This window comes from Moschus berezovskii, chromosome 11 (genome assembly GCF_049115385.1).
Source record: "Moschus berezovskii isolate FMDL1 chromosome 11, NW_MosBer_1.0, whole genome shotgun sequence".
Classification (NCBI taxonomy): Eukaryota; Metazoa; Chordata; class Mammalia; order Artiodactyla; family Moschidae; genus Moschus; species Moschus berezovskii.
Genome location: NC_142470.1, coordinates 99,440,167 through 99,454,591, shown reverse-complemented (window position 1 = coordinate 99,454,591; position 14,425 = coordinate 99,440,167). Strand labels below are relative to the sequence as shown.

Here is a 14,425-nt window from a genome sequence, read left to right as displayed (position 1 = left end):
AGCCTGGTGGGCCACAGTCCATGGGGTCGCACAGTCAGACACTACTTAACGACCAAACAACAACTTCAAAAGCACTGTATTGAAAAAGAATCTAGAAATCGATCTGGGGGCTTCCTTATGATGAATATTCATTGGAAGGACCTGTGCTGAAGCTCCAATACTTTGGCCACCTGATGTGAAAAGCCAACTCACTGGAAAAGACCCTGATGCTGGGGAAGACTGAGGGCAGGAGAAGTGGTGACAGAGGATGAGGCGGTTAGGTAGCATCACTGAGTCGATGGACGTAACTTGAGCAAACGCTGGAAGGCAGTTAAGGACAGGGAAGCCTGGTGTGTTGTAGTCCTTGGGGTGGCAAAGGGCTGGACACGACTTGGTGACAACACAAACATCCTCTCAATATATTCAGGGCTAGAAACCGAAGGGCAGAAAGTTTCTTTAGGAGTATTTGGCTGAAGGTGACCTGTCAGAGAAGTAACCAGAAATCTCCTTTGTTGAACTTTGCAGGGCAGGATGAATCCAAAGGCCTTAAGGTGTCCAGGAGCACCTAAAGACTTTGCAGGAGACAGAAGTGCATTGTTTACAATTTACTGAAGTAACACCTAACTAAGGAAATGGTAACCCACTCCAGTATTCTTGCCTGGAGAATCCCATGGATGGAGAAGCCTGGTAGGCTACAGTCCACGGGGTCGCAAAGAGTCGGACACGACTGAGCGACTGAACAGAACAGAACAGAAGGATTTGTGAGGCGGCCAATACAAGTCCTTGATGGAGCTGGGAGCAGCCACCAGGGCTGGGGACTAAGTCCTAGGACCCCCTTAGGCTGGATGCCCTGGGGGTGGAAACCATCCTCTCACCAAGATAACTTTTATTTAAAAAAAACAACCACAGGAGGAACAAAGAATTAAAAGGATTTTTAATAAAATCAACAAGTTTACATTTGTACATCTTGTGTATTTCGGACCCATCCAGGGGTTAAAGGGTAAAGGGCCAGGTCTCCATAGGAGGGCGAGCAGGAAGCCCAGGCCTCCCTGGCTGTGTGATAGGCGGGGAATTGAGGGTGGGACCCAAGGCCCCCGGATCCCCTGCAAGCACACCCTGGGTCCTTCCAGCTCGGAGTGCAGGGCCAAGGCTCCACAGCCCATGTGACCCTCCCACGGGGATGCCTGATAAGCGACAGCAGATTAACAGCTCATGAAATTAAAGTCTTGCCCAGAGAATATTAATGTCAGCTGTGTCCACTTCGTGCTGTTTTAACTAGGTAGGTGACACCGAACTGACCCAGGGAGGAAAGGAGCGAGTGATGGTTCTAATTCCTCTAATCAACGGCACGATCACAAAATAGCAGGCCTCTGGAAAGAACCATGAACTTTTAAAAATATAATTTGAGAAAGGGGCCTGGTCGGTGGGGGTGTTGATTAGAGAGGCAAGGTTTTTTACAATTCAGCACAGGGTCACAGAATCCTGCTGCATTTGAGGGCTCAGTAGAGATAGAAAACTTCAACTTTAGTTCCATTATTCTAAAGGATAACAAACGTCAAAATATTGATCAAATGTGGAGCAAAGAAGACCTGTGCCCCCGAGTTAGGAACAGGAGGCTTTTCCAGGACTGTACCCATCTTGTGGAGAGAAACAGCGCTTTCAGAAGTGCAGAGTTCGAAGTCCTAGTTGCTCGTTCTCTGAGGAGTAAACCCAGACTCATGAGCCGTAAGGATAACGTCCCCAGGAACACGACCATGCCTTCATAGCCACCTGCAGGACAAGACTCGTGACTCGGCTTTGACTGCCAGTATTGCACACAGCACACAGCGGAGCTGCAAGAATTTCTTCATCATTGACGCTTTACAGAGACTGAGACACAGCTGGGAAGGTGCGTGGGTGCCTGTGCTTCCCAGCCTCTTCAATCACAGGAGGGACGGGCACACAGACGGTTATCAGTACAGATCCTTTCTACAGGTGGGTGAGCTCTACACCTGGTCTGTAGGGCCTGGGCTGAGGACACAGACCAGGTCTGGGAGTCCTCCCGTCACACACACAGGCTGATGCCTATCTGCCAAGCTTCATGGCAGGGGTCACGGCTTCTTTCTTCTTAGTCCCTGATGGTCGGTCAGTCATCAGCAGGAAGAAATTCAGAGGAGGGCAGTGAAGTAACCACAGCGTCAGCTTCCCCAAGATGCTGGAGGCAAGAGTGGATGTGGGCCTGCGATACCGAGGTTGCAGGAGGCTTCTGTCCTGTGTGTCTGGGAAGCCACAGGGCAGGCATGTAAAGTGCTGGGAGGTAAGGCAGCCTGCCTGGGCTTCCTTGTGGGGGGTGGCACTCCCCTGGGAAGGGTGGCGATCCCCAGTGCAGGAGGAGCTGTCACCCACTGCCCACTCCACCCTGCGTGGAGGTGACCACCAGCCGCCCCAGCAAACACACTTGGCTTGTGCTCACAACCTTTCCCTTTTAATTTCCCAAGTGGTTAAGGGTGAATATGTTTTCATAAGGAAAACTGTCCCTAGCAAACATGATGGGTGAACTTCCAAACTAGAGAAAAACCACGAAGAGGACAGAACTTCAAATAAAAGGTTCTGCTCAACCATGTGAATTGTGGAGTTTCAAACCAGGAGGCCACACGCCATGGGTTCCCACCCCCGCCACCGACTCCAGACCCGAGAGCAGCTCTTCCAGGCGCATCCGCGGCTTCTCGGAGCCTCACTCTTGAGACAGCCAGAAGGGAACAAATTTACCCCGAAAGGAAGGGTGGGGCACCCAGGCAGATCTTTTAGGGACTGGGAGCCAGATGGGAAGTGGGAAGGAACAAAAATTCCTCCCCAAGGTCAGCCATCCTGCAGGGCAGAGGCAGAGCCTGGGTGTGGTCAGTGAGCGGGCAACCAAGATGGAGAGCTGGGTGCTCCAGCCACTCACCCACCAGGACGAGGTCCCCGCCATCACCCTGGAGCAGACGATTCCAGTGCGGACACGTGCCTACAGATCAGGGTGAGGGGTGGGGGTCTGATCTGTTTGGGCTGTACAGGAAGGCTCACTTCCTCAGGGCGCAGAGGTCTGTTGTGGACGGCGATGTCCCTGGACGGGGCAACCTGGCATGTCTCTATTGGAGGGACTGTCCATGTCCATCCGAGGCAGGGGGCTGGCCGCAGCCTGTTTCCCGTGGACAAAATTCTCCCAGCACCCAGTGACGGCTGACAGAGCACAGTCACAGCCTCCTGTCTGCGCACCCGGCAGGCTAGGTGAGGACCCAAGGCCCTGCCTCTTCAAGTCCGAGCCCCGGTGCTGGGGGAGCTGGGCTCTGTGTGTCTGCTGGCCGCGCAGTGGGTGTGGACGAGACCGCCATTGGGGTACCTAACGAACACAGGCTCGAGGAAGGGGTTTTGGCACATCTGGCAAACTTTTTTGTCTGAGAGTCGAACGGAGCTTCCTTTCAGCTTCATCTGCAGAAAGAAAAAGATAGAGATGTCTGTGACCAGTTTTCAGAGCTGACGAGCATCGCCCCCTGGGTAGTTATTAAAGTCATCCCTGGTGGGGACAGCTTGAACATCAATTTCTGGAAACAGAATCTCAGCAGTGAAAATAAACAAAACTATCCTCAGGAACTAGAAAAGTCAAAAAAGCTACAAAACCCCCTTCTTATTTTACAAAAGTAATTGCTTCTTCTCTGGTTGAGGCATTTCTCACCAAGATCCTCTCTCAAACGTTCTCTGAGCCCTGATGCTTTCAAAAAAGTCATTATGCAGTCATGGGGAGTTAGTGCTGACGAGGCCAAGAAAGTCGTCTAATTCCTGCTTCCCCTGTCTGCACACCAGAAAAGTGAGGCCAGATGAGAGATGTGGTCAAAGCCACGTGGTCTGTCCAGAGCACATTCATGACCTGTCCCGGGACACTTAATTTCCTTTCTTTAAAGGTAACTAATGAAACTAATACAACTTTTATTACTTCCTGTCTGAAACACAGGACTTGAGTTCTGTAAGTTAAAAGCCTTTCTGCACAATTCACGTGAGTAAACCCAGCAAGTCAGCCTGTTGGTGGCTTGGGGAATCACCATATTTGTTAGTTTCTTTAGTCATTCAACAAACATTGGATGCCGTCATGATGACACCAGCCTTGGCTCAGGAATTCGGAGATCAGTAAAGGAAGCTCCTGCCCTCAGAGTACCCAAAGCCTCACAGGGGAAGGGACACCACAGGCGCTGCACTGGGTGAGCACACGGGGTGCTAGTCTGCTTAGAGGGATGGGAAGGCTTCACAGGGGAGAGAGGTCAGCCTGTGTTTCAAGGAGGCATTCACCAGGCACAAAAGGAAGAGATGGGACATAGGCAGAGGAACCGGTGGATATCAAGGCTGTATGTATGGAACGGCAGGCCCACCGCTCCTGCCACATGTCCTGGAAACAGTGAGATGGGCAAGGACGGGTCAGAGGAGGGAGGCCAGGTCCTCCAGACCTCGGCTTCTCCACTGGGGGAGGTCAAGGATGTCTCCCCAGTGGGAGAAACCTGCAGATTCCTGCTCTGGAGGGATATCCTGCCGGACGCAGGGCACACGGGCCTCATCAGAGAGGAGCCTCTGATGAGCTGGGGCTGCTATGGACTGAATGCCTGTATCTCTCCCCACGTGGACGCCCTGGCCCCCAGCGGGACGGCATTTGGAGGCGGGGCCCCCATGATGGCCGCGGGGCCCTCAGAGGAGACTGATGCCCATGTCCGGCCCTGTGCACACAGCAAGGACGGGGACGCACGAGGCACTGAATCAGTCGGCACCTTGACTCCAGGCTTCCAGCCTCCAGATGGGGAGAACTGTTTGTGAGTCATCTGAGCCCCTGGTGGTGGGGTTTGCGCTTATCTGTTACGGCAGTGCTGGAGGATGGAGACAGGACGCAGAATGGGGCTCTGAACCGGCCTGCGGGCCACACCTGGCTCCTGCGTGCTCTATGTGACACCCCATGTCCCTGCTCCCCCTTCTGCGAAAGGGGACAGTAACAGCCAATTCTGCACGGATGTGCTGGATGGACAGAGTGACACCGTGACCTGCGGTGTGGACTGGGGCCTGGCCACAACCTCCCTCTGCTCTCCTGATCGCTGGCACCTGCAGGGCGGGAGACTGCCCCCAACCTCACCACTGCCAGCCTGACTCCCACACCCGTGACTGCGTGAGTAACTCACACACTCCATGTGTCGAAGTCATAGAGAAGAAAACGGACCAAGACTTTTTCCAGGGCTAACATCAACGTTAAACATCTCACCCAGGAAGGCCGGGCTCTCACCTTGTCATATTTGTAGATGAGGTTTTCAGACTTGGCCAGCCCCATAGCCACCTGCGTGGTCCTCCGCGCATGGATGCTGTCCCGCACGGCACCCATCAGGAATGGGCGGAGCAGCTGCACTGACCACGTGCCTGGCAGTAGCTGCAGCACCTGGGCCGCGTCGAACTCCATGGAATGGTGGTTCAGCAGGTCCACGGCAGCCACGGTCCGCTCAGGCGCAGCAGGGCCGGGGCCCAGGTAGACAGCCAGCAGCAGGTGGAAGAGCCGCTGGCGGTAGGACGGGTCCCGGCCCTCAGAGCGCCACAGGCAGTAGTCCTCCGCTGCTGGGAAGTCCGCCAGCTCGTGGACCAGGATGCGCAGCGCCTCCTCGTGCTGCTCCAGCTTCCCGTGCAGGATGGCGCTCTCCAGGGGGAGCCCGGCGCCCCGGGTCCTGTCTGTGGGGTGGGACCTGCCGGTGAGGCACTGAAGCGCCCGTGCCAGGTGGGGGACATTCAGCCTTGCACCTGCCCGCCGGCACCATGAGCTTCAGAGTGCCCAAAGCAACTCTGGCTACACGGAAACCCCGAGACGCCCCCACCCAGGCTGCCTGTGCTCAGCTGCTCAGTCGTGTCCAACTCTTTTGCAACCCCATAGACTGTAGCCCACCAAGCTCCTCTGTCCATGGGATTTCTTGTGCAAGAATTCTAGAGTGGGTTGCTATTTCCTCCCCCAGGGATCAAATCTGTGTCTCCTGCATTGGCAGGCAGATTCTTTACTGCTGAGCTACCTGGGAAGTCCCCCAGGCTGCCCAGACACCCTTAAACACCTCCACTCTGGCTACCTGGACACCTGCCTTGGGTAGCAGAGTTTGGGGTTGTCTAGGTACAGGAGGACTGCCGGGTGCCTTAGGACAAAGTTCTTCATGGGAACATCATTCAGGCCCAAGTCATGTGCTTCTTTCTGGCCATGAGGTCAGTGTCAGTGAATCAACAATATACATTAAATAAAGTATCTTTCAACAGAACATACATAAACAAGATTATGTAAGGATCAGTTGATGGAAACACTCTGACCAGTGGTTTGCCAGAGGTGATGGTGTAGTGTCTGTGAGTTCAACTGTGGGGACTACAAAGGACACACCTCCCATGAACCTTGAGAAAGGACTGTAGCTAACGGTCAAAAACTAGAGTTAAATGCTGCCAAAGAGAAATATTTTAACCCAGTAAAGACAACTTTGGAGAAGGCAATGGCAAGCCACTCCAGTACTATTGCCTAGGAAATCCCATGGATGGAGGAGCCTGGTAGGCTGCAGTCCGTGGGGTCGCTAAGGGTCGGACACGACGGAGCGACTTCACTTTCACTTTTCACTTTCACACATTGGAGAAGGAAATGGCAACCCACTCCAGTGTTCTTGCCTGGAGAATCCCAGGGACGGGGGAGCGTGGTGGGCTTCCGTCATGGGGTCACACAGAGTCGGACACGACTGAAGTGACTTAGCAGCAGCAGCAGCAAGGACAACTTGGAAATCCCACGGTGCCCATAAAGAGGGAGCAGTTCACTCTGCCAGATGACGCGGACACTGCGGTCCCTGCCCTGGAGGAAGTGAAAACTGGACCCCCTCCAGGAAGGATGCCTTCCTCCCAGCCTGGAGTGGCCAAGCGGGCTGCTGGGGGCAGTGCCAGCCAGCAAAGTCATGGTCACAGCCGGAGCCTCATAAGGAACTGATGCGAGGGCTTCAAAGCTGAGTGAGCAAGTTCAAAGCAGCTCTGCTCAGCGAACACACAGACCTCCCAGCACCCTGGGCAGCCTCTGGTTCATTGGCTAAAGGGCCTTGTCCATGTCCAGAGGGCAGAGGACAGACAGGAGGCTCCCCTGGCCTCCAGGAGGCTGACTTGGTGCCACAGAGGCTCACGAACCGCCCCCTTGTCCTCCCCACTCCCACCCTGTTATGTTTATCCACAGAGGCTGCGTGGATCCACTCACCCATCAGAAAGTGGACTCGGTAGAGATCGGATTCCTGGAGCAGGCGTCGCAGCTTCGTCTGCGTCTCGGTCACTTCTGCGTCCTGGTTGGGGGTGCAGGGCTTCTGCTGCAGCACCTCGTCCAGGTAGAGGACGGCCAGGTGCGTGTGGTACTCCTCCTTCTGCAGGATGGGGGCGAGCAGACGGGCATGCGCACGGGCAGCACGGAGACCACCCTCCCACCCCGACAGCCTGTGCAGGAGACCGGACGTGTGAAGTGAGCAGGGCCTCCAGGCCGACAGAACGCAAGGACTGGAGAGAAAGCTTTCCGAAAGCATGACAGAGGAGCTGAATGTAAACGTTATGGGAGACTGCCCTGGGGTCCGGTTGTTAAGGTTTCACCTTCCAACGCAGGGGACGCAGGTTTGATCCCCAGTCGGGGAGCTAGGATCCCACATGCTGGGGGGCAACTAAGCCCACAGGATGCAAAAAAGATCCCGCAGGCCACAAGAAAGATCCCACGTGCCACAACTGAGACTCAATGCAGCTGAATACATAATAAATAGAATGAAATAGAATCTAGGGGAAAATATCTCATTCTGAGATGTAAGGGCCACAGGATTTAGGTAAGGCCCACAGATTTAGCTGCCCCCAAAGAAGGGAAGCTTCACTCATTTCCTTTAAGAATAATAACAAGGAAGAAAAAAAAAGAAAAATGTAAGTGGAAGGGACAAGAGGTGGAGGGTAAAAACAAGCCACTTGGGCCTCTGGTCTCTTTCACAAATGTCTGGTTCCCTCTCTGACCTCCCACAAGTATACATTGAGCGCCAGGAACATGAGACGTTTAGTTAGACCCACTGGCCAAGTTCAGGTCCCCATGGGGCCCCCGCAAACCCAAGATGTTGGCCCGAGAGCTGGGTCTCACCTGCAGTCTCCTGTCTGTGACGAGATGCTCCAGGTACTTAACCAGGGCTTGAGGGTATTTCTTAAGGCAACTGATGATATCATCTGGGTTAAAACCACTCTGCTGTTCGTCTAGAGGTCTCTTGGTGAAAACCTGAACTCCGACCTGAAGGAAGAGTAGCCGTTTGGTCACCGTGCTTTTCAAAGACCCCATCTTCTCTTTACTGTGAGCGCTGCATGCTTTGGGTAAAAGCTCTGTCAAAATCATGATGACTCAGAAAACCTGAGCAGTGTGGAGTGCTGACAAGAGAGAGGAAATGACCCAGAGCTCCAGCTGGGCCTTCTGAAAAAGCTGGCGGTGGGCTTCCCTGGTGGTCTAGTGGTTAAGGCTTCGCCTTTCAAGGTGGGGTGTGCAGGTTCAATCCCTGGCCAGGGAGTGAAGATCCCACACACCTCAGGGGCAAAAAACCCCACACATAAGACAGAAGCAATACTGTTAACAAATTCAATGAAGACTGTGAAAATGGTTCACATAAAAAAAAAATCTTAAATAAATAAAAGGGTTGGAAACTAAGGAAGCAAACATTTATAGGTAGCAGGTTTCCACAATCTGTGAAACAACAGTTTTGTTATACTCAGATCAAGCAAAAGGACGGTCACTTGCTGGATGGTAAAGTGAAAGCAGATATAAGGGGCTGAAGATTCAGTCAACCTGGTTCTCCAGACGCCCAGACAAACTGTGTGCATGACCCGCGAGGGACCCCAGCATCTCCAGGCTGCCTCCCGACGGTCAACCGGAACTCGCAGTGCAACATTATCTTCCAAGAAAAGCTACAGAGGTGGTGGGGGTAGGGGGGAGCGTGTCCCTGGACTTACACATGCACGTTCTGTCACACACACACTCACTCCACAACCCCAAAACACAGCATAGCTCTGATGAGCATGGACCCCGAGTTCCATAAGACGGGACCCAAGCCTCAGTGCCACCATGTGACCAGCCTAGAGACACTTCCCCCACCCACCTGAACACACCACCCGCCTGCAAAGAAGGCGCTGCTGAAGCACAAACCTCCTGATTTCTCTGCAGGACCCAGTCGGCATGCCGCCATACGAGGTCGGGGTCGATGCTGTAGGTGAGGAAGTCCACGATGTACTCGTACAGGTCTGAGCGCGTGGAGTCCTGAACGTCCCCGTTCACGATGCTCACCCAGAGCTGCAGAGGGGAGCGGGACGGGCAGGGTGGGAGGACACAGGCCGCTCAGAACCAGCTTAGAGAGGGTGTGAGTGTGCTTACTTGACCTTGCAATATTTCAGAGTGGTAACACAAACTTTAAAGGCTTAAGTCCATCTTAATTTTTTCTAACAAATGAAAAAAATATAGAGGACACGGCCTAAGAAATCAAGAACATAAAGCATCAAGTTCTCTTTCCTTTCTAATGAGATCTCAGTAATACAAATAGTAAACATAAAATATGGGGAGACGTGGATGCATTATAAAACATCTTTTCCTGAAACAAAATAATCATTGACAGTGTTTGGACAGAGAAGAAATTCGCCTGCATCCATCCTAGGTGTTTCCACCTTCTCCGTCACAGGAATTCCTGATTTTGAAGACCCTTTTGGGCTGCCATACTCAGATGTGCTTTCCAACACTTCAGTGACCCGGTGCCCTGGTGTTCCCACTCCCACGGGCACGGGGCTCAGGGTAGATTCTCACCATAAAGGCCTTTGCTGTTTCACTCAGACATTTCCCCGCCGTGTAGATGGAATCTTACTTTGAGATGCAAGATGAATTGGCATCACGAGGGGTGGAAGAGATGGGTGCTGCTTGGGAGCCTGTCTTGCATCATCCCTGTGCCACAGACCTCACCCACCTGTCCACACTGACTTTTGAACCACACCCACAGCAAGAAGCCCAAGAAACAGGTGGGCAGTGTAAACACCATAATTCTGATACCAGTGTACAAACGTTTTCTATATTACTAATTTCTTCAGTGCTGAATTCCCCAAACCCCACTACTCACACAATCATTGAAATGTGTCATTAAAAAAATTCTGCCATAGATGGGAGATTTATTCCTAATTACTTCAGTTTTGTAAATTCCTCTCTATGCAGCTCTGCTAATGCTATTAATACATTTAAAGGAAACTATAATTCTTGCAACTTGGTGTTTAAAAAAATGAAAATGCTATCTTAGACTCCAAAATCTGCTCTTAGCCATGGGGATACATGTTGATGGGAAATTTTTTTTTTTTTTACCTATTCCACAATCACGTTATCATGGTAGTTTCTCAAAGCAACCAGATATTTTGGTGAGTTTGTGAGCACTGCTGGTGTTCCCAGCCACTCACAAAAGATGTAAGAGACAGGCCGAGACATTTGAGCACAGAACCCCTGCCAGGGCCCGGAGCACTGGCTCAGACCCCAGCTCCCCCTGACCAGTGGTGTCCCACGGGCAAGAGACCGGCCTTAATCAGCTTTAGTTTTGTCACAGATGATAGATAACTCCGCTGCCTGCAAAACTTGCTGTCATTAATGGTAGAAATTACAAACTACTACTCACAGTCTTAATTTCTGACAGGCCATGATGTCACAAGCCTTGTGGCTCAGTATGAAATCCTATTTTTCTCACATTTAAAATAACTCAATCTTAACAATGTTCTTTAGAGAGAAGGAAATGAAAAGAAAATCCTTGGCTGGTGTTTCTCAGGGAATTCACTTTCTAAAACGGTGTCACTTTTGTTCTGTAAAAAGGGCTATGATCAGGCAAGAGTGGTCTCTATCAAGCTGTGATTTTTTTTTCCAAGTAACTCGGAGTTAAACGTGGTTTTACAACAACACCTAGAAGCCTCTGAACTCACCTGAACCGCAGCGGCATCTTGGTGGTTGTAATGATAGAGCAGGCCCAGAGCAAAGTACCTGCAAGAAAGCACAGGGTCAGTGCAGCCTCTCTTGACCACAAACTGCAGGTGGCACCCCTACAGCGATGCCCCGAGCCCTCTCCCCAGCCCCGCATTTTCTAGTCAACTCAGATCAACAACACATTTCAAGCAGCAAGAAGACCCCCATCTCTGTTTGTTTACTTATCATATGAAAATGTATTCCCTATCAACTTCCAAAAAGGACCACATTCAGATCTAAGATAAGCTGAAAAGTAAAACTACAATTACACGATGGAAACTCGCATTGGGGATTACTTTGCAATTTACTTCCAATACTAGTATGATTTCCCATCTCTTGAGGCCACGATTAAAATCATCACGGGGAATTAAGACTATTTGGAAGAGAGGCTGTGTGAGCTATTCTGGAAGGGAGGATTCTGAACAGCAAGAAAGGCCAACAGCAAGCAGGCATGGCAGAGAACAGGTCAGGGAGAGTCAGAGTGGCAGGGGCAGGGGGCACCCAGAGTCCTGGGCCCTGGGTTTCAATCCAGGCTTCATCACTCATGGACTGCATGACCTTGAGCAAGCAGGTCACCCTCTGTGGCCCTTGTGTTCTCATTTCTAAGTGGACAGGATCAGTGACAACATGGAACTGCCTGGATCGTGAGCTGTTCCCACCTCCCCAGCTCTCAGGGGTATCCCCACCTGGTCCCCCTCCTCTCCAGACAAGCTGCCCCAGGGACTGTCAGACTTCTCCCCTCAAAGAGCAAAGACACTACACTATCCCCTGGAACCCTTCTCTTCTCTAGGAAGCTTTTAGAGAGTTACACTGACTCGCCAGACCCTCCCACCCCAGGTCACAGCGTCGCTGCCACCAGAGGGCAGGGCATTGCCTGGTTCCACAGTGCATTCTGGAAACTCAGGGAAACGGCTGAAGAAGACACTGCCTGCATGGAGACCAGTCACCGGCCCACGATGTCCCGCATCTGAACGGGCTTTGGGTTGTGAGCCCCTGTCCCCGCAGGATTTGAACAGCACCTCTGCCACGTCACATGCCTAACAAAGATCATGGACAGAGAATCGTACAGGGAGCACCCAACACCCCTCACTTTTAAAGAAACCCCCAGCCCAGGCCCAGAAGGCTTAGACCACTGCCCCCAGGATGAAGCTGGTCCAGTCAGGTCATCACTGCAGACAGGCCCCCATGGTACCCGGCGGTCAGTCAGCAAGGGGATGGCTGCCGACCAGCTCATGCCTGTAATGAAGGCAGAGTTTTATCCCTTTTGTCCACAGGGTCAGGAAGCCCGCCTTTCTATCTACTTATCCAGGTATCCGCCTCTCTATTCAATCTGGTCATCAGTGGCTGAAGTGAGCTATCATTTTACCAATGCACATGTGGCAGCTAGCACAGGCCGACCCCATCGAGAAGGAACATGGAGGAGGCGGGATGATGCACTGACTCACAGGGCCCATGACTGCACACTCTGTCATTACGGAGTTAATATGGAGGGGCTTTCCTGGTGGCTCAGATGGTGAAGAATCTGCCTGCAGTGCAGGAGATGCGGGTTCAGTCCCTGGGTCAGGAAGACCCCCTGGAGAAGGGAATGGCAACCCACTCCAGTATTCTTGCCTGGGAAATCCTGTGGACAGAGGAGCCTGCCAGGCTATAGTCCATGGGGTCGCCAAGAGTTGGACCCATCTGAGTGACTGACATGAGAGTGGAGTGGTCTCTGAGACCCCTGTGGCTGGTCTGCAGACTGTGATGGGGCTGACGAACCCAAGGGTGACAGGTGGTCCCTGGAGGAAGGTGCGGGACTCAGAAGTCGCTCTGGTTCATCAGCTGCACAATAGCATCCAAAGGTGGTGGGTGGGGAAGGGCCAGGCGGGGAGCCCCTGGGGAGCGTCTGGGGAGGGGGTGGAAAGACGCTCACTTTTTGTGCTTCTCCAGCCAGGCGGCGCTGTCGGGCAGTAGACAAAAGTTCTCAGTGACCAGCAGGTCCAGCAGGCTGTCGTGGTCGGCCTCAGCGTACAGCTTGAGCAGGGCCGTGTCAATGTCCTCCTCATGGCCGTTGGCCACCTCCGTGCTGCGGACCTCGTTCAGGTAACTCATGAGGAAGCGCTTGCATTTGGCCACCTTGTCCTGGTCACCCTGTGTCAGCTGGTTGAGGTCTGCGAACTCATGCAGGGGCGGGTGGGAGCGGGTGAACGAGGAGGACGCGGGCAGCAGGAGTGGGTACAGGGAGATGAGCTCCCGCACGTCAAGTTGGCCGCTCCTGCAATCACAGGGGCGGAGTTCATGAAGCAGAGAGAGGAGGCTGCAAGCCAACCGGGAGTGGACCCCACACTGCCCGCAGAGCCCAGCACCGTGCTCCGCCAACCTCGGGCCCCACAATGGAACAGGGGCCTCGGCCGCCGAGGACATCACACCCCCAGAGGTGCAGGGGGCTATGGTCCCTGCAAGCCTGGGCAGGAAGGAACAGCAGTGGCACCGCACCTCTGATCAAAGGCGGATTTGGAGGCTCTGCGCACAAGTCCTCCTTCACGGCTTGGAAGTGCACAAAGTCTGTTCTACTTGGACGTTTAGAAAACTTACTCTGCAGACCACACCTTCGTGGGACATATAAGGGCTATCATAGCAGGTGCAATCTGATCTGCATGAGTGTGGAGCGAACATGAACAACTGCTGACCCCAGAGCACACACCCGACCACCCCCCTTGCCCCCCATCACCAAAAGAAGGGCTGCTGGGGATGGGGTGCTGGGCTATGGAGGGAGTGGGGGTGGTGGGAGGGCCCCCTTGTGCAGGATTCATGAAATGCAGAAGGGACCATGGCTTCCTAAGACACTGAGTCAGGAGCACACAGTTCAGTGTCTCTAGAACAAGAATGGTTCTCATCAATTCACCTGCTCTCTCTCTAGACTCACAGCCTTCAGTTAAAATCTCTGGAGCAAAGGGAAACCAAGCCCTCAAGGGATCCACAGGTCATCACATGTGCTCTTCAGAACTGCCATCTCCCCTCTCCAAGGACCACTCTGTACGCCTCTCATCAGCCCCCCTTCAAGATACACGACAGTGACCCCCCCCGGCTAAGGGGGGCAGGGGGCAAGGGGTGAGCACAGGGCGGGGGCTTCCCCACTCCTCCCAGAGCACTGCACTGACACGACTCTCCCGTCACAGCATCCCAGTGACGACGGAGGTCCAACCGCAGGGACACAGGCGGGCTCACTGCCGACACCTCAAGTTACCTGAAGAGTTCTTTAGCCTCCAGAAACTGAAGCTGTGCAAACTGTATGAAGCCTGCCTGCAGCAGGATCCGCCGGTACATGACCTGCAGGGGACACAGGCATCATCGCTCAGACCAGCTGGAGTCACTCACCAAGGGAGGGACACTGAGGTCCTGGTCACAACCCAGACTACACGTTAATTATTACAGGGAACCCTGAAG

The 14,425-nt window shown here is 53.2% G+C and overlaps 1 protein-coding gene across 4 annotated transcripts in view; it reads right to left on the bottom strand.

The window, feature by feature from the left end:
- Positions 1 to 891: 891 nt before the first annotated feature.
- Positions 892 to 14,425, bottom strand: part of TGFBRAP1 (transforming growth factor beta receptor associated protein 1) — a 32,294-nt gene continuing 18,760 nt past the window's right edge. For 2 of the 4 annotated variants that reach the window (XM_088841591.1, XM_055399608.2), the window contains exons 5-12: positions 14,226 to 14,308; positions 12,912 to 13,253; positions 10,960 to 11,017; positions 9,167 to 9,310; positions 8,120 to 8,263; positions 7,217 to 7,376; positions 5,255 to 5,688; positions 892 to 3,429 (exon numbers count right to left, since the gene is read on the bottom strand). In XM_088841591.1, coding sequence (XP_088697717.1) covers positions 3,253 to 3,429; positions 5,255 to 5,688; positions 7,217 to 7,376; positions 8,120 to 8,263; positions 9,167 to 9,310; positions 10,960 to 11,017; positions 12,912 to 13,253; positions 14,226 to 14,308 — 1,542 coding nt within the window. In that variant the 3' untranslated portion in view covers positions 892 to 3,252. Of the gene's footprint in view, positions 3,430 to 5,254; positions 5,689 to 7,216; positions 7,447 to 8,119; positions 8,264 to 9,166; positions 9,311 to 10,959; positions 11,018 to 12,911; positions 13,254 to 14,225; positions 14,309 to 14,425 lie in introns of those variants that run through there. The other 2 variants (XR_016038627.1, XM_088841592.1) reach the window with 2 other exon arrangements.